We start from the raw sequence: 19008 nt of genomic DNA on the forward strand, positions 1-19008 counted from the left end.
GTATCTCTCCTGTCAGAAAAGGAGGGAGGGATTTAGCCTCAGATATAAGAGGGTGCAAGTTGGCTCTGAATGAAGCAAGGGCTAAAGTGACAGGCTTTCATTGATGCAGCATCTAGAGCTCCTGCACATGCATTGGTTTCTGGCCAGAGTGGCCCCTAGCCATAGCTTGTGCTTTTCAGTGGTTGGGGAGACCGCAGTTGCTTCTGCTTTCCTTGCTCCCCCAGACTGTGGGCTTGTGGGTATATTTCAAAGTTATGGCTGTGCCACATACCTGGTATTTCCTGCCCTAGGGACTACGTGGAGCTGCTGAGGTATACAAGTAACCTGGAAGTGTGAGGGAGTTCTCCTCCACATGGAGGAATTTTGACAGATGGAGACAGGAGCTAGCTCTTAATTCTTCCCTCCTCACCCAGAGAGATGTCTGAGAAATATGTTCACTTCATAAGACATCAGTAAAGAGATAGCAAACCAATTGTTGTTCTCAGCCGTGGCCACCTTGGTAATACACTTCATATATTGGTTTTCCTTTCCTGTCCCACTCCCTTCTCCCATTGGTTCTGCTTTCTAGGATTGAATTTTCTAGGATTGAATTTCTAGGTCTTATTGCCTAAGATTTTTGCCTCAAACTCCGCTTTTTATGAGACCCAGGCAAAGATTGTTGATACCATTTATGAAGTGCTTACTATATACTGGACACTGTTGCAAGCACTTTACAGTAATTTTTTTTTTTTGCAAAATATATATAACATGAAATTTGCCATTTTAACCATTTTTAGGTATAGAAAATTATTTTTAAAAGTCACTTAAAAGTTAAGGTGGAACATACATAGAGACAAGTAAAGAATTATTATGTGTATAGCTCAATGGATTTCTGTAAATTAAACATCTGTTCGAAGATTTATTTACTTGAGAGAGAGCTCAAGTGAGCCCACAGAGTTGGGGGAAGGGCAGAAGGAAGGGGAGAAAAAGAAAATCTGATGCAGGGTTCAGTCTCATGGCCTGAGCCAAAATCAAAGTTTGTGGGTTGCTTAATTGACAGAGCCACCCAGTCTCCTCAGGTTTTCTTTTTAGTGATGTCCTTACAACGTCTGTGTTAAGGTAATTTTGTCCTCATAAAAAACATTGCAAAATGCTCTATGTTCTTCTAGTCTATGGAAAAGTTTGTATAAGATGGATGTTCTTTCTTTCTTAAATGTTTGGAGACATTCATCAGGAAAGCAATCCTGGCTTGAAGTGTTCTTCATGGGTGAATTTTAATTAATAACTTGATTTCTTTAATAGATATGAAATTATTCATATTTAAATTTTTCCTTATATTATTTCTGTCAAAATTGTCTCTCAAGGAATTTGTCAGTTTCATCTAAATTTTCAAATTTATTGCATAAAGTTTTTCCTAACATCCTCTTACTAACTCTCTAATGTCCTCTTTTTCATTTTGGATATTGATTATTTGTGTTATCTTTTATTTTCTTGATCAACTTGACTGAAGGTTTGTTATTATTAGTTTTTATAAAAAAGATGAAAATTTGACTTAATTTTCTCCCAATTATTTTTATTTATTTATTTATGAGAGACAGAGAGAAAGAGAGAGGCAGAGGGAGAGAGCCTGATGTGGGACTCAATCCCAGGACTCCGGGATCATGAGCTGAGCCAAAGGCAGATGTTTAACAGACTGAGCCACCCAGGTTCTCTTTTCTCCCATTTCAATGATGTCTGTTATTGATGTCTCTTTATTATTTCTATTTGTTTTTCTGGGATTTAATTTGCTTTGTTTTTCAGCTTATCTGGATTCACATTTAGATAATTAATTTTTAGTCTTTTTAAAATTTCTAATATTTACATTTAATGCTATCTCTTTTCTTAAAAAAAAAAAAAGAACGAGTCTAGAATCTCTTCTAGCATCTGGCCTTTTTTCTTTCCCACGTACCTGTCATGCTTTTTTTTTCCTTGTATTTTTAATTTTTCTTTTTTTCTGTGCTTCAGTTAGTAAAAATTGCAGAACACTCGAGATCAACGTTAATAAAGAACAGTCACCTCATTTCTATTTGATATTTGTAGAGACTTTTTTTTTTTAAGATTTTATTTACTTATTTATTTGTTAGAGACAGAGAGAGAGAGAGAGCGCGCGAGAGCACACACAAGCAGGCAGAGTGGCAGGCAGAGGCCCAGAGAGAAGCAGGCTCCCTGTGGACCCTGGGATCATGGCCTGAGCTGAAGGCAGTAACTTAAGGGACTGAACCACCCAGGCGTCCCTTGTAGAGACTTATTTTAAACCAAGCTTACTAAAAATAGTGCTTTTTATGACTCTGCACCTGTTTGAAGGAGGCAACAATCATTCAAAACATACATTCTCTCTTTGGTTTAGGGATAAATTCAGATACATTAAACTGCAAATAATTTTATATTTAAAGCCTGGGTTATATGGTAGTCATTACTGAAATGGGTTCAAATTTAGAATTTTACAGTTTTATGGGTAAGCTTTTTATCTGTAGCAGTAATAGAGAGGTGAGGGCATTACTTGAACTGGATCAAGGGATGCTATCTTCCGCAAGGGAGGGGACAGTACGTCGTTACAAGGGCCAATCGTTATGTGTCTGCACAACTCTCCGAAGACCCATTGGGTATTCATGTAGGTGATATAACTGGTTTTTGTTTTAGCGAGGGGGAGAGAGAGGAAAGGGGAGCAGAGAGACAGGTAGAGAGAATCTAAAGCAAGCTCCATGCCCCAGCACACAGCCCCACACAAGTTTGGATCTCAAGACCCTGAGATCATGACCTGAGGCCAAATCAAGAGTCCCACCCCTCACCGACTGAGCCACCCAGATGCCCAGTGATAAAACTGTTGGTAACGGTTTTACCTTAAATCCGGACTCTCTTACATATGAACGATTAAGTTTTTTGTTTTTTGTTTTTTTTTTGCATGGCTTAGAGAGTCTGAATTCACACAGAAGGAACATTGTTTTGTTTGGAACTTTATGGAGAGTTAGTCACAATTTTGGAAAATCCCATCGACCACCCTACTCTGCCCCGGTATCTCTGTTTCCCGCAGCGCTCGCTCGCGCAGACTGGGTCAGCTCTCCCACAGCCTGTCTGCGTGTGCGTTTAAGAGGATTCCACACAGACACCCGCCGAGCCCCGTTTCACAGCCCAACAATATTGTCATACATTCCTTTTCCTTTATTCTTTTTAAGTTGGAGCATTGCTGTGCACACTGATTTAAAAATAAGTGTCTCTGTATGGCCTTCTGTACCAATTTTAGCCCAAGATAACGAACGATTCCATTTGGGGACTTTCGTTATTCAAAGAGAGATCCGGAGCCTGACGGGTTGAGAACAACTTGGGTAGAATCACGGTGTTTGCTAGGATTGCGTTCAACACACACAAGAGACCCAGCACAAAGAAACCTCTTTATGACTAGAATTTCCTGTTATCTTAAACCCGTCTCACTGTCCTCTCAAGCGGCTTTCCTCACCGCCCGCGGAACGGCCGGAACGGCTACGCCCCCAGTCGGAGGCGCGCTCCTCACCAGTCCCGACTGAGACTCCACCCGGAACCTTGGCGCCGTGACGCAGGTTTCCGGCGGGCTTCTTAGAGCGCCGAACGGCTTTGGGCCGAAGGACCATGAGAGGGCCAGAGTTGGGTCCCGAACCTACGATGGAGGGGGACGTTCTGGATACCCTGGAGGCGCTGGGGTGAGTATTCCCGGGGACGCCCCTTCCCCTGAAAACGTAAGCTCTCCCTCCGCCTGGCTGCTGTGGTCTCCTGCCCATGGGCCTCCGCTGGGCTCCGGCATCTCGGTGGAGGCCTCCTTCCCCGCCGCGCTCCCGCCGGCGCCGACGGAGTTAAGAGGGAGGCGGGAGGGAAATCCGTTTGGGGGGTGGAGCAGGGCCGGAGAGCTGGGGCGCGTGGCCCCTTCTTCCAAACTCCTGGCCTCGAAACTCCGTAGCCGCGAGCTGCGGCGTTGGCGTGGAGCAGCAGGGCTGGCACCAGCCGGTCTGAGGAGCGTGTCCCTGCCCCACGGGTGCTATTTATGTTGACGTAGTTGTCCCGCCTGGGGCTGTGGGGTGCTGGAACCCCGACTGCGGCTGGGGGCTGTTGTCTCCGGCCAGGTACAACCTGTGGCTTAATTAGGGCTGGGGAGCGAACCTCTTGCTTCCTTGACTGGAGCAAGTGTCCAAGTTGATTGTGGGTCCATTCATTCAACCGTTTCATCCGTTCGTTAATTGCATATTACTGTGGCATTAATAGGCATTAATTAATGCATATTTATGTGCTAGGCAGAGGAAAGAGACAGTTTGCAGATTACCTGTAGCTCCCATAGTTGTTGAGGGCTACAAAGAGTCTACCGGAATTTGCAATTCAGAATGCTAAGTGCCGTGAGAACTCCTGGAATGATGTTAAATACTTCGTAGCACTGGGATCAGTGCATGCAAAGTAGTCTCCCTTTCTCTGCTGTCATCCCAAACTATCTTGTGCTGTGTGTTTATTTAGCCTCTCTGGTACTGCCACCCCCCCCCCCCCCCCATCCCCCACACTCCAGGAAATCAGGTGCCTTTATCTGTCTTGTTCCAGCAACCTCCTCGAGTGTGGTCTGGGAGAATAAAGAGCGGTTGAATAAATGGGTAAATGAAGAGAAGTTCAAAGAAGAGAGTGCATAGAGACAGATAGTTTAGGATCAAAAAATACACCTTACTTAAAGAGTTTGGAGCCATCTGCACAATAGTTTGCCTTGCCAAATGCTGGAATTTCTTGAGTGGGGAAGGCTGTGCCTTTGCACTTTACGGTTCTGTAGTGAAGTTTGAAAACCCCACCCCACCCCCCCTTTATTTTTTTCTCCACTTGCCTCTTCTATCAGTTGCTTCTTGTAGACCCCAGGATTATCTACTTTGTGATGTAACAAAGCCTTGCATTTAGTAGATAGGTCCAGGATAAATGTTTGTCAACTGAAAGAACTGAACCAGTGATCACTTAAGGGGCATTTTTATTCTGTAAAATCTCTTGGAAATTTTCACCTGACTTGCTTAAGGAGGTAAGCAAAACAAGTTAAAATACTTACTAGAAGTGAGTAGACCCCAAATAGTTTCAGATTCCAGGGCCTCCAGATAAAAATAGTATGATTCTGTAAGTAGTTTATGGCAAAGAGAAAGTCAGTGCTTTTTTTCTCTTATTTCATTCGATTTATTTATTTATTTATTTATTTTAGAGGGGGCTGGGTGGAGAAGCAGAGGGAGAGGGAGACAGAATACCCTGACAATACCCTGAGCACAGATCCTCATGAGGGGCTCAATCTCATGACCCCTAGATCAGGACCTGAGTCAAAACCAAGAGTCAGATGCTTAACCACCTATGCCACCCAAGTTCCCCGAATTTGTTTCTTTTGTAGGCATTTTGAAAAATGAACTTTGCTATAATCTTGACTTTTACCAAGGAAAATTAGTTTCAGATTATTCTATATGGAAATTAAAACAGTTTGCATACTTTAGAATTGATTTTTCCTGGAATAGCTGAGGACAAAATTTTGAAGTTGATTTTTCTTACAATGATAATGAAATGTGGAAAGTGGTATTTACTTACAATATGTGTTGTATTTGAACACTATTGTAAAATACCCATTTAGTTTGTGAATAATGCATTTTCTGTTGTGACTGGACATTTAGCCTGTTAGTGAAAGTTCTTTAGTTTATAAGGTAAAATTGGAAATTAAAGGGAGGAGTTAAAAGGGAAAATGTATGTGAAAGAAGAGTTCAGTGATACACGTGAAAACTGGGTGGAGATAACTTTATTTCCTCATCTGAGAGGAGGAGGCTAAAGCACATGATTTCCGAAGTCTTTTTTTAGTTCTGACCATCTATGATTTTGAGGAGGGGATCTCAGCCCTGGTTGTGCATCAGAATCATGTATGGAGCTTGTGAAATAAAAGGTTCCAGTCTGTTCTGTACGATATTGACTGGATCACGATCTTAAGGGGTACAGTACGGCATGCATATTTTAAAAAATCTTCACATCTTAGTTTCGAATCAGCATTATGGAAGGAAGTTTATTTCAGTTACTTATTGAACACAACTGTATGTTGAAAACTTCAGAATAGAATTGATCTCTGTCCCCGTGGAGCTTACAGTCCAGTGGAAAAACGGATGTGATCACACAAATACTATAAACCTTAATAAGCTCTTTAAAGGAAAAGAGCAGGGTGACATGACATGACAGGAGGTGGACAGGAGTAAACTAGGTGAGATTCATAGGAAAAGAGGACAAGGGTGTTCTTAAATTGGGAACAAAAGATGAAAGCTCTTGAAGTGGAAAGGAACTTGCTGTATTAGAATAATTGGAAGGAGGCCCATGCACCTGGAGAGCAGAGAGCAATGGCCAACATAGTGGAAGATCTGATTGAAAAGTTAGGGGAGGATGAAGGCACGAAGCAATTTTTAGGCTGTGTTGTGGATTTTGTTCTTTGTTTTAACAGCAGTGGGGTGTGTTTGAAGGATTTTAAATAAAAAAGGGAGAGATCAGATATCTCGTTTTAAAAGTTACTTCAATAAGGTAGAGGTGGAGAATTTAGTAGTCAGGGCAAGAAGTGATGACTGCTCGGCGGAGGTGGATATGGAAAAAAGTGCGCACTGTAAACTTAGTGATTGATTGGATATAAGAGCTGAAGGGGGGGCGCCTGGGTGGCTCAGTGGGTTAAGCCACTGCCTTCGGCTCAGGTCATATCTCGGGGTCCTGGGATCGAGTCCCATGTCGGGCTCTCTGCTCAGCAGGGAGCCTGCTTCTCTCTCTCTCTGCCTGCCTCTCTGTCTACTTGTGGTCTCTCTGTCAAATAAATAAATAAATAAATCTTAAAAAAAAAAAGGAGCTGAAGGGGATGACGGTATCAGGGATTCATTTCTTCAGTAAGTATTGAGACCCAAAATGAAGTGATACACCTTGGAATCTAATTTGGAAAGGGAAGAAAATGAAGATAGCAGGGAGGTAGGAAATACAGAGAATATGGAGTGACCAGTGGAATGGAGGTAGAAATGAGATCCAAGGAGAGATGAAGGTGAGTGGTCAAAAGAGCAAGCTAAAAGAATAGTAGGTTGTGGTCAGGGAGTGACCGGTTTGATTTAGTGATTTCGGGGGTGGAGTAGTTTTTCCAGTGATGGCAAGGTCTAAGGGGTGCCTCATTGACATCTCATGGCAAAGGTCTGAAAAGATGAATTCCAGGAATTGAGAGCTCAGGATATTGCATAGGATATGCATACAGGCAAATAGCAGAAATGGGATTGGAGAGAAAAACAGCACAAGGAGTTTTGGGGAGTGTCCAAGCGATTAATAGGTGAAAACCACAAAAGGGAGAATGGCAAGTCTGACTGGCCTGCGCCAAAAGAGAGAAGGAGGTATTTATAAGATGGTGTGGGACCAATAATATGGATATTGTTTTGGGAAGCAAGGAGGGCAAAAACCCTACCATCTGTCTTTTAAGAACTTTCAGAAAGTAAAATCACCAAAGCTAGAGGTGGTAGGGATAATCTTTCTGACTATCAATCTTGAACAGTTGTTTGCAGATGAAACGCAGTGGAAGAGTTTGGGTCAGTAAGTGGAGAGCTGGATCAGAGACAAGCTAGTAGTGCATACAAATGACAGAGGGAAGGAAAGGGTCTCCTATTTTATATGTTGGCTGATGGAAATGGAAAAGAGAAAGTAAATTAGTCATCGCCTGTGTCTTTGTGGGGGTTTGCCAGTGGCCCTAATGGATTGAAGATTGGATCACCAGAGTTCGAAGCAACTCTATTTCCCAAATAGGCGGCTCTGGGGGAGTCTAGGCCTAGGGGAGGTGTCCCCAGTGTTTGGAATAAGAGTAGCACTTTCCTACTTAAATAAAAATACCTTGAATGAACTAAGAACATAATCCCTATCTTATTAGATATGGCAGTTAAGTGAGGTGATATACATAAAGCACACAACACTGGCCTAGTGTAAAATCAGTTTTTGGTGTTAGTTACCATATAATTGTGATTATTATTAGATGTTTGGTTTTGTTAAATGCATTTTTTCTTCTTTTTATTTTTACCTGATTTGGTGAGCTTGAGGCCTTAAGATTTGTAGGGGTTTTTCCCCTTCTAAATTCAGAATTTTTTGGTGATTTGAAAAATTTTATTGAATTTTATAATCGGCATTTAAGTTAAAAATAACCTCACCAATGATAAGAATTCATTAAATTTATTCAAGAGTTTATGATTATTTCTTTACTGTAGAGATGAAAGTAAGTAGGGGGAAAGAAGATGTTTACTATTAAATCTCAGTAAGAGGCACTGTGAGATATGGAGGAAAGATAATGTATAGAAGAACCAGTCTTGCCTGTAGGAGCAGAGACAGTGATCTAGTCCCAGCTCTCTACTTGGCTGTGTCAACTGGCCAAGTTATTTCATTAACTTTCCTTATTAGCATAGACAGAAGTTTGAGTTCATATGGAGTGTTTGGGTTCAACTCTAAATTTAAATCCTAGTGTCATCACCTAGCTATTATCTTCTGATCCTAAAGCATTAAGATCATGCCGACTTCTCAGCATTGCTCTGAAGACCAAGTGAATTACAAATAAATATAATTATCAGTATCTATGGCTGTATCTCTATTTGTGCATGCCTGTTACTGTGCCTAGCCTGCTACTTAAGGCAGGTATCTTAACCTCATTAAGCCTTAATTTCTTACCTGCCAAATGAGGATTTGAAAATACTCACCCTTCATGAGCTATGACCAGAGAATTCAGAGAAAAAGAAATGCAAATGGTCTTTAAATATATGAAAAGATGTACGGCCTTGCTCTTAAGAGAAATGTAAATTAAAACTCTACTGAGATACCAGATGGTCAAAAATCTAAATGTTTGGCAACTTTGGTGAGTTACGGAGGAATGGGTACTCTTACACCTGATGGTACAATCACCGTAGAGGAGTATTTAATAATATCTAGCAAAGCTACATATTCATTTACCTTTTGACCCATCAGTCTTACCTCTAGAAATCTATCCCAGGTATAACCTGCCAAAAAGTTGCCAGTTTTTTTGGAAGAGCAAAACACTGCAAATAACCCAAATACTCCAGACATTGGAGTACTGTACACCTATAAAATAATTGAGTAGTGAGGCACCCGGGTGGCTCAGTGGGTTAAGCCTCTGCCTTCAGCTCAGGTCATGATCTCAGGGTCCTGGGATCTAGCCCTACATCTGCATCTGACTCTCTGCTTAGCAGGGAGTCTGCCTCCCCCTTTCTCTCTGCCTGCTGCTCTGCCTGCTTGTGATCTCTCTCTCTCTCTCTCTCTGTCCAATAAATAAAAAATAAAATAAATAAAAATTTTAAAAAAGTAATTGAGTTGTGTCTCTGCTGTTCTCTAGTATAGTTGACAATATGAATTTGAACCATGTGGTCCATTTGTATGTGGACCTTTTTCAGTAAGCTATGTACACTGTGAAACTATGGATGGTTTTCTTTACCGTACAAAGAAAGTATATAGTATGTATACAAAGTATGTGTTAATTGGCTGTTATACGAAAGAAGTATATAGCACGTATACAAAGTATGTGTTAATTGGCTGTTTATGTAATCAGTACAGTTCCAGTCAGCTGTAGGGTAGTAGTAGGTAAGTGTTTCAGGTGTCAAAAGTTATATGCAGATTGGCAACTACATGGGGATTGATACCCCTCACCCCTCTGTTGTTCAGGGATTGGCTGTATATGTAAATGTATGTGTGTGTATTGTTTAAAGCAAGGAATAGAAGAGTGTATAGTAGACTACCTTTACCTAAAAAAAGAAGTATGTATATGTTTATATTTAAAAACAGAATGACAACCCCAAACTAATAAATATAGTTACCTATGGGGGTGGGGGAGAACAGAGTAGAGGGAACAACATTATGATTGCAAGCTACTTATAAAAAACATTAAAAAATTAAAGAAAAAAAAAGATTGAAAGCTTAATTTGAATGTACCTTGTTTTGTAAATTATACTTTGTAACAATGTAAATGTTTTACATAATTATAAAGCTAAATTAAACAAAATGAAGTCAAAACAGTATATTGAGTAGAGAGAGAGCACACACAAGCAGGGGGAGCAGCAGGCAGAGGGAGAAGCAGGCTCCCTGCTGAATGAGGAACCTGATGCTGTACTTGATCCCAGGACTCTGGGATCATGACCTGAGCCTAAGGCAGATGCTTAACTGACTGAGCCACTCAGGTGCCCCTCAGCTTTAATTTTTTAATTTAAAATTTGCATGTATTCTTTTTTCACTAAATTTTCTTTTTTCTAGTTTTTGTTAGTAGTATATGGTTATTAGATTCTGTTCTATTTGACTTTGTGTTAGTTGTAATATTTATGTTAAAATTGGTTGATAATTTTACTAAGGAATGATAAAATAAAGGGAAAAAAGCCAAATGTCAGTTAAATAGGGCAGAAAATGGCAAACTATGTCTATAACAGACCCAATAATAAAAATCACAGGCTTTGCTGACCATATTAACAACTCTGGAGTTGCATTGTGAAAGCAGCCAGAGACAGTCTGTGAATGGATATCTTTATTGGCGATGTTCTGCTAAAACTTTATTTACAAAAATAGGGAGCAGGCCTTGGTATAGATTACTATCAAGTTTTTTTGTTTTTTAAACCTTTTATGTCTTCCTTTCTAGGTATAAGGGACCACTGTTAGAAGAGCAAGCCCTTACCAAGGCAGCAGAGGGTGGACTGTCTTCACCTGAATTTTCAGAGCTCTGTGTTTGGTTAGGCGCTCAAATAAAATCATTGTGCAACTTGGAAGAAAGTATCACTTCAGCTGGTATTGTCATTGTGTTTTATTTACTTTTGTATAATAGTAGAGTGAAATGATAGCTTATGATTTATAGTTTTGCCTGTGGTTCCTCTACAAAGAAAAAGCATTAATATTATGAAGGACTACAGTATATAATATTAAATATACTTAGATTAAATTATATATTAATTCAAAGTTGGCTCTTAAATTTATATAAGATTATAAACAATAACTGTTTACAGTCTTAACCTTAGTATTCTTTAGAAAAAGTAGAGTCTGAATTTGATTATTTACACAGTTTACTTTTTGAATACTGCTTATTTTAAATTAAGGTTTTGTTTTTGTTTCATTAAAGTAATTTGAGTTGCATTAGCAAGCCTGTAACTCAGGACATGAATTTACATAAGAATACCATAAAAAAACTGTGCTACCTCAAAAAAGTTTAATTCATTTACTGTCTTGGTAAATGGAGTCCTTGTGGGTCTTCAATTTGTAGAATTTCAATGAGAGAACTAAAATGAAAAATTTTTTATGATTGAGCATTTGATGGGGTACAAAATAGTCTTCCCTTCTGAAGCTATCTTTACTTTAAAATTTTCTTTTCTTGCCACATCCAATAGAATTCAAAGTAGCAAAGTAAAATTAGCTGAATTTAAAACGTGGCACACATTTCTACATAATTAGATTGTGAAAGAAAGATAAGCAATGAGGCTTAATTAGATGATTGCATTTGTTATCCGAGTCTGTAGAAATACAGTAGAAATAGATCATTTGCTCTGAAGCCAATTAATAATTTTAGCCATAGTAATGTTTTTAATATTTCAGTTACTGACATAAAATATTCCCAGTTTATCTGCTTTTGTGGAAAGTTTGTTGGAAAATACTCATCAGGGATTGAAGTACAAAAGTATATATCTCATGATTAGATACTTAAGTTCTTAAATTTAAGTGTTACTTTCTGTTGAAGTTGTTTGATTACCTGAGCATTGGGGTCACATGTGTAAGGATTTAATTTAAAGTTGAAAATTTATAATTGAATGTAAAATTGAAATCATTTGGAGGTAGATTTTACAGTGTCAGATTAGATTGTAAATATTTATTAAGTGTTTTATGATTTTTCTTCTTTAAAGGGAGAGATGATATAGAAAGCTTCCAGCTTGAGATAAGTGGGTTTTTAAAAGAAATGGCTTGCCCATATTCTGTACTCATATCAGGAGATATTAAGGACCGTTTAAAAAAGAAGGATGACTGTTTGAAGCTTTTATGTAAGTTACCTTTCTTTGAACATTTAAATTCATTTGTTTTTTGTGGTTTTTGTTATTTTCAGTATTTATGAAATTTCATTAGTGAAGCTTTAGAAATTTTGTTAGAAAGGTTTTAATCTGAAGCTGACTTAGAGATACTTATATAAATGTGGTATAAATTCTAAAGTGCAAAGATTTCAACTACTTACGATTGATTTGGCCAATATAGAATGCCCTGTTTGTGATTTATACATTATTTTAGTTATTTTTCTTTCATGTAATTCATCTCTGAGCATGCATGACTAAATGATTAAAGTTGGTCATTTAGAATCCTATTTATTCTTAAAACTCTCTGAAACTAGGCAGCTAAGTAGATTATTTCATGTTGTTTGTAGTGATAGATATTGAATGACAGTTCAAAAATACTTATTGATCACCAATTACTGTACTAGAAACTGCTCTAGGCACGAGGGTTGTATCTGTTTTTTAAAAAATTGTGTTCTCTGGACATATGAATTCTAGTGAGTGTGGTGTAATTTTTTCAGGGGTGAGTTTGGAGTATTGATTACCCTACATGCAGATAGTTTCCATAAATAATATGTCTATTTCTATTGGAGTCCTTAAAAATTTTTTTTTTTTTAATTAAGTTGAATTTCATGTTGTTTTGAAAGTTACACAGTGGCCATTTGAAAGAATTTTTCTAGCATCCCTATTACTGAAGATTTCTATTATTTTGGGTTTCACCATTTATAAAGTGATCCATGTGGTATATTCCTAATAGGCTCTAGTGTTAGTAATGTTTGTTTCATTGGTGCAGAAATCATAAATGTTGAGTGGTACTGATAGTAGTGTCGACATTTCAATTACCTTGTGTGTGTTGGGGGGATAAAAATTATGTGCCCTCTGCCCCATCTCTTGCACTGTTTCCCCATCTTCCATTTAGTATGAGTCACTGATTTAATGAATCATTGTTAATAATTGTAGGTTGTACAGTAACCCTTAGATATATTGGGACAGAAAGGAAGCTAAGAAACAATGGCCTAGAGGAACTTTTATGCTCTTTCAGTCAATGAGAACTGTGTACTCAATTGTGTTTCCCTTTTTGCATTATCTGCTAAAAATCTGAGCAATAATAGCAATACAGATTTATGGTACAAGTAAAAGTGAAGAGGAGATGGAAGAGAAATTGGTATAGCTTTTTCTGATTATGAAAATGCATGCCTGCAAGGTGGGGCAAAACAGGGAATTAGTGTTAAATGGGTATAGTATTTGTTGGAAGATAAAAATGTTCTGGAGTTGGATGGTGGTGATGGTTGCACAACAGTGTGAATGTATTTGATGCTGCTATGTGCTTGAAAATAGAATGGAAATTTTTTATGTTAAAAATTATATAATCATCCTAGAAATCTTACAAAGTAGAAAGAATTGTAAGGAAAAAAAGTCATTGATAATCTCACTCCCCAGAGAGAATCATTAATAACTTCTTGGTATATTTTCTTTTCCAGCTCTTTTCCTTTACACACATACATTTAAATAAGATTGGAGTCTATCATAGATACAGTTCCTTCTCTTTCTTCTTTTCATTTAATGTGTTATGAGCATTTTTTCATTACTTAAAATTTTTTTTGGAAAAAATAAATTGGCTACATAACATTCTATGCTATGGGCATAACATTTTTACATAATGGTATTTAGATTCTTTTCTGTTTTTAATTTGTTCGTATTTTTTAATTTGCTCATTCATATTTGTTGTTACTTTTACTTAGATATATTGTCATATTTTGCCTCAGAGATCTACCAGTTCACAGTCTTACCACCATCTCTTCCATCTTGAGTTCGACTGTCTTTAGAACATATTGACTAATAAGCCTCTTCATATTTTTCTTTGGTGTGTTTGCAACATGTAAAAGATAAAAAGGTCCTTACTATGTGAAGAGCTTTTATAAATCAAGAAGAAAAAGATAAAAACTCAGTGGAAAAATATGTAAATTACAAAAGACATGAACTGGCACTCTACAGAAAAAAGTTTTTTAAAAATTGCTTCTGAGGGGCGCCTGGGTGGCTCAGTGGGTTAAGCGTCTGCCTTTGGCTTGGGTCATGATCTCAGGGTCCTGAGATTGAGCCCCTCATGGGGCTCTCTGCTCAGCAGGGAGCCTGCTCCCCCCACCCGGCTTGCTGCTCTGCCTACTTCTGATTTCTCTCTCTGTCAAGTACATAAATAAAATCTTCAAAAAAAAATTGCTTCTGAACATGAAAAGATGAAACAGTATTTCTCAGAGTTAAGGAGTTACAAAAGTAAAATGGCAGGATACCATTTTTCACTTAATAGGTGAGTAAATACCAAAAAAAAAGTCATCGTATTAGGCGGGAATAAGCATTCTCATATATGATAGGCATGAAAATGTGGGAGAATAACTGTATAACCTTTTAGAAGGACAAATTCTCAGTATCACTTTAAAATTCACCTACCTTTTTTTTTTCACCTACCTTTTGACTTGGAAATTCCGTGACTAGGAATACATTCCTATTTCCCTAAGTGTACAAAGATATATAAAAATGATGTTTATTATGGCATTTTTCATGTAGTTAAATAGAAATGGCATATCCTGGGTGACTGGGTGGCTCAGTGGGTTGGGCCTCTGCCTTCAGCTCAGGTTGTGATCTTGGGGTCTTGGGATCGAGTCCCGAGTTGGGCTCTCTGCTTGGTGGAGAGCCTGCTCTCCCCCCCCCCCGCCCCCCCGCCTGCCTCTCTGCCTACTTGTGATCTCTCTCTCTCTCTGTGTGTCAAATTAAAAAAAAAAGAAAGAAAAGAAAAAAAAAAGAAACGGTATATCCTTCCAGTGATACCATTATATAGCCATTAGAATGAAAATATATCAAATGTACTGATATGGACTGATTTCTGTATTGGTAAATTAAAAAAAAATACAGAAATGTGCAGTATGCTCTTATTTGTATAAAAGAAAAGTGTGTAGATGGTAGATGTGCATTCTCCATATACATACACATATGCCTAAAAAGATACCCAGGAAATTAATATTGATTGCCTCTAGGGAGGGGAAATCGGAAGGTCTGGGGCGGGAAGAAGACTTTTTATTATATTGTTTGCCGTCTGAATGGATTAGCACTTTAAATATTAGACTGAACTCTTTTTTGTTTGTAGAATTACGTGGAACACGTTTCCCAGAACAAAGGCAGACTGGCTTAGGTTCTGTCCAAAATACAGATTTTTGAAGAACTGGTGATCTGTTTAAATGAAGTTTTGAAATCAGAAGGACTTTGGCATAATCCTCATAAACACGGCTTGATACATACTGGTCTTAACTTTTTGTGGGGTCTTTTGACTGTCACGTGTAAACTTTGTGGAAAAGTCTTTAAGTCAGTGACTCTCAATCCTGCCTGCACATGAGAATTACCTTAGGTCTCATTAGCATATAGTAGCTCAATTCCTGCTTCAGATCTGCTGGTTCAGAATCTTTGAGGGTGGGACCCTGGCACCTCCACAGGCGTATCTCAGAGAATACCGTGAGTTGATTTCCAGACTACTACAATAAAGTGAGTATCACAGTGAAGCAAGTCAAATGAATTTTTTGGTTTTCTAGTGCATAAAAAAGTCCTATTTTCAATATACTATAGTTTATTAAGTGTGTAATAATAGCATTATGTCTAAAAAATGTACACAGCTTAATTAAAAATGCCTTATTGCTAAAAAATACTAGGTGTCATTGAGCTTTCATTTTTAACTTATTTTTTATTATTTTTTAAGATTTTATTTATTTATTTGACGAAGAGGTCACAGGCAGGCAGAGAGAGGGGGGAAGACAGGCTCTCTGCTGAACAGAGAGCCTGATGCGGGGCTCGATCCCAGGACCCTGAGATCATGACCTGAGCCAAAGGCAGAGCCCCAACCCACTGAGCCACCCAGGTGCCCTGGTCATGGAGTTTTTAGTAGGTTGTAATCTTTTGCTGGTAGAGGGCCCTGCCTCTGTCCTAATGGCTGCTGGCTGTTCAGGGTGGTGGTTGCTATAGGTTAGTTGGCTGTGGCAGTTGTTTAAAATAAGACAGCAGTGAAGTTTGCCACATCATTCAACTCTTATAAACAATTTCTCTGTAGCATGTGATGCTGTTTGATAGCATTTCACCTACAGGAGCACTTCTTTCAAAACTGCAGTTTATCCCCCCAAACCCTATTGCTGCTTTATCAACTAAGTTGATGGAATATTATAAATCCTTTGTTGTCATTTCAACAGTCTTCACAATATTTCACAATGAGTAGGTTCCATCTCAAACCATTTTCTTATCCATAAAAAGCAACTCCTCATCTGTTGAGTTTGGCATGAGACTGTAGCAATTTGGTCACATCTTCAGCTCTACTTCTAGTTCTCTTGCTATTCCCACCATATCTGCAGTTACTTCCTCTACTAAAGTCTTAGACCCCTCGAAGGCATCCACAAGGGTTGGAGTCAGCTTCTTCCAAATTCTGTTAGTATTTTGATCTCTACCCATGAATCATGGATGTTCTTAATGGCATCTAGAATGGTGAATTCTCTTCAGAGGGATTTCACTTGACTTTGCCCAGATCCACCAGAGGATTCATGATCTATGGCAGTGATAGTCTTAGGGATTATATTTCTCAGATAATAAGACTTGAAAATAAAAATTACTCCTTGATCCATGGGCTGCAGAATGGCTATTGTGTTGGCAGGCACGAAAGCAACATTAATCTCATTGTAGAGTTCCGTGAGAGCCCTTGGGTGCGTTGTCAATGAGCAGTTCTGTTTTGAAAGGAATCTTTTTTTCTGAGTAGTGGGTCTCAGCAGTGGGTTTAAAATAGTCAATAAATCATGCTGTCACCCACACTTTGTTGTTCCATTTACAGAGCACATGCAGAGTAGATGTAGTGTAGCAGAATTTTTAAGGGCCCCAGGATTTTTACAGTGGTGAATGAACATTAGCTTCAACTTGAAGTCCCCACCTGCATTAGCCCCTAACAAGAGGTCAGCCTGCCCTTTAAAGCTTGGAAGCTAGGCATTGGTTTGTCTCTGTAAGAAGTCTTGGATGGCCTCATCTTCCAATAGTAATTAGGCTGTTTAATCTGCACTGGAAATCTGTTGTTCAGTATAGCCACCTTCATTACTTAGCTGGCTCTTCTGGATAACTTGCTACAACTTCTGTATCACACTTGTTGCTTCACCTTGTACTTTCATGCTGTGGAGACAGCTTCTTAAACCTCATGAACCAACCTCTGCTAGCTTCAAATTTTCCTTCTGCAGATTCCTCACCTTTGTCAGCTTTCATAGAATTGAAGAGAGGTAGAGCCTTGCCCTGGATTAGATTGGTTTAAGGAATGATGTGGCTGGTCTGGTCTTTTACTCAGACCACTCAGACTTTCTCCATATCTGCAGTAAGGCTGTTTCACTTTCTTATTTGTGTGTTCCCTGGAATAGCTCTTTTATCCCCTTCAAGAATTACCAAAATGTGACACGCAGACAGGATGTGAGCAAATGTTGGGAAAATGGCACTGATAGACTTGCTCGACACAGGCTTGCCACAGACCTTCCAATCTGTAAAAAATGGAATTGTCTGTGAAGTGTAGTGAAGTGAAATGCAATTAAATCAGGTATGTCTGTACTTTAGTTTTCTCAGATAGTTCTCAGCTGGGGTTGTGGAGTGTGTTTGTAGTGTGTATATAATTTTAAACAAAAACCAATCCGGTATTTTGACTACTACAGTGAAAGTTAATTCAAAACAAAACTGTAACATGTATAAGAGTATTGAGTAATTTTCTTCTATATGGCTATTGAAAGGAGTAAATGAAATGATGGTAAAGGAACTTATGAACAGCCTGGGGTGGTCTATGCTGAAGGCCAGTTGTTATTCAGATTGCTCTGTCAGCTTATAGATCAGTTAAAGCTGTGCATTCTCCCCTGAGTTGAGCACTCTGTGCATATGAGAGAGCATATTTTTAGTTTTACCCATTCTACATTCTTACATTATTGATTTACTGGTGGGTCTCTCCTACTTGACTTTCAATTCTGCAGTAGGCATGATATCTTTTTTAAAAAGTTTCCTCCTGCCCTCTTTATATTTGTTTTTGTGATAAGAACACTTAATGTAATGATCTACCCCTTAGCAAATATTTTTTAAAGATTTAATTTATTTTCAGAGAGAGAGAAAGGGAATGCAGAAAGAGGGGCAAAGGGAGAGGAGGAGGGGGAGAAGCAGACTCCCTGCTAAGCAGGGAGTCTTACTCGGGGCTTGACCTCAAGTCCCTGAGATCACTGACCAAAATGTATCAGACTTTGCTTATGACTACTGTGCCATGGTCCCTCTGAGTTTAAAACCTTATTAAAACAGGGCGCCTGGGTGGCTCGGTGGGTTAAGCCGCTGCCTTCGGCTCAGGTCATGATCTCGGGGTCCTGGGATCGAGTCCCGCATCAGGCTCTCTGCTCAGCAGGGAGCCTGCTTCCCTCTCTCTCTCTCTCTGCCTGCCTCTCCATCTACTTGTGATTTCTTTCTGTCAAATAAATAAATAAAATCTTTAAAAAAAAAAAAAAAAACCTTATTAAAACAGATCACCTGTTTCGTAAAAATTTGTTTGATAACTTCCAGTTTCCTTCCTGCCCCAGCCCCTGGCAACCACCATTCTATTCTCTGCTTTATGAGTTGGACTGTGTTAGGTTCCTGATAAAAGTGATATCACATTATATTTGTCCTTCTGTGTTTGGCTTATTTCACTTCATGTACTGTCCTCCAGGTTCATCCATGTGTTCACAAGTGGCTGGATTTCCTTTTTTTAAGGCTGAATATTCCATTTTGTGTATTATACTACATTTTCTTTATTCATCTACTGAAGGGTACTTAGGTTCTTTCCTTCTCTTGGCAATTGTGAACAGTACTGCAGAGGACATGGCAGTGTAAATCTCTTTGAGATGTTGATTTCAGTTCTTTTGTATATATACCTAGAAATGGGATTTTTAAGTGGTTCTTG

The 19008-nt window shown here is 38.8% G+C and overlaps 1 protein-coding gene across 1 annotated transcript in view; it reads left to right on the plus strand.

Moving 5' to 3' along the window:
• Nucleotides 1-3569: 3569 nt before the first annotated feature.
• The window catches only part of FAM98B (family with sequence similarity 98 member B), a 35719-nt gene continuing 20280 nt past the window's right edge, over nt 3570-19008 (plus strand). Inside the window, exons 1-3 of the mRNA XM_059372488.1 lie at nt 3570-3692; nt 10655-10800; nt 11904-12038. Coding sequence (XP_059228471.1) covers nt 3622-3692; nt 10655-10800; nt 11904-12038 — 352 coding nt within the window. The 5' untranslated portion in view covers nt 3570-3621. The remainder of the gene's footprint in view (nt 3693-10654; nt 10801-11903; nt 12039-19008) is intronic.

The sequence above is a fragment of the Mustela nigripes genome, chromosome 13, assembly GCF_022355385.1.
Source record: "Mustela nigripes isolate SB6536 chromosome 13, MUSNIG.SB6536, whole genome shotgun sequence".
Taxonomy (NCBI): domain Eukaryota; kingdom Metazoa; phylum Chordata; class Mammalia; order Carnivora; family Mustelidae; genus Mustela; species Mustela nigripes.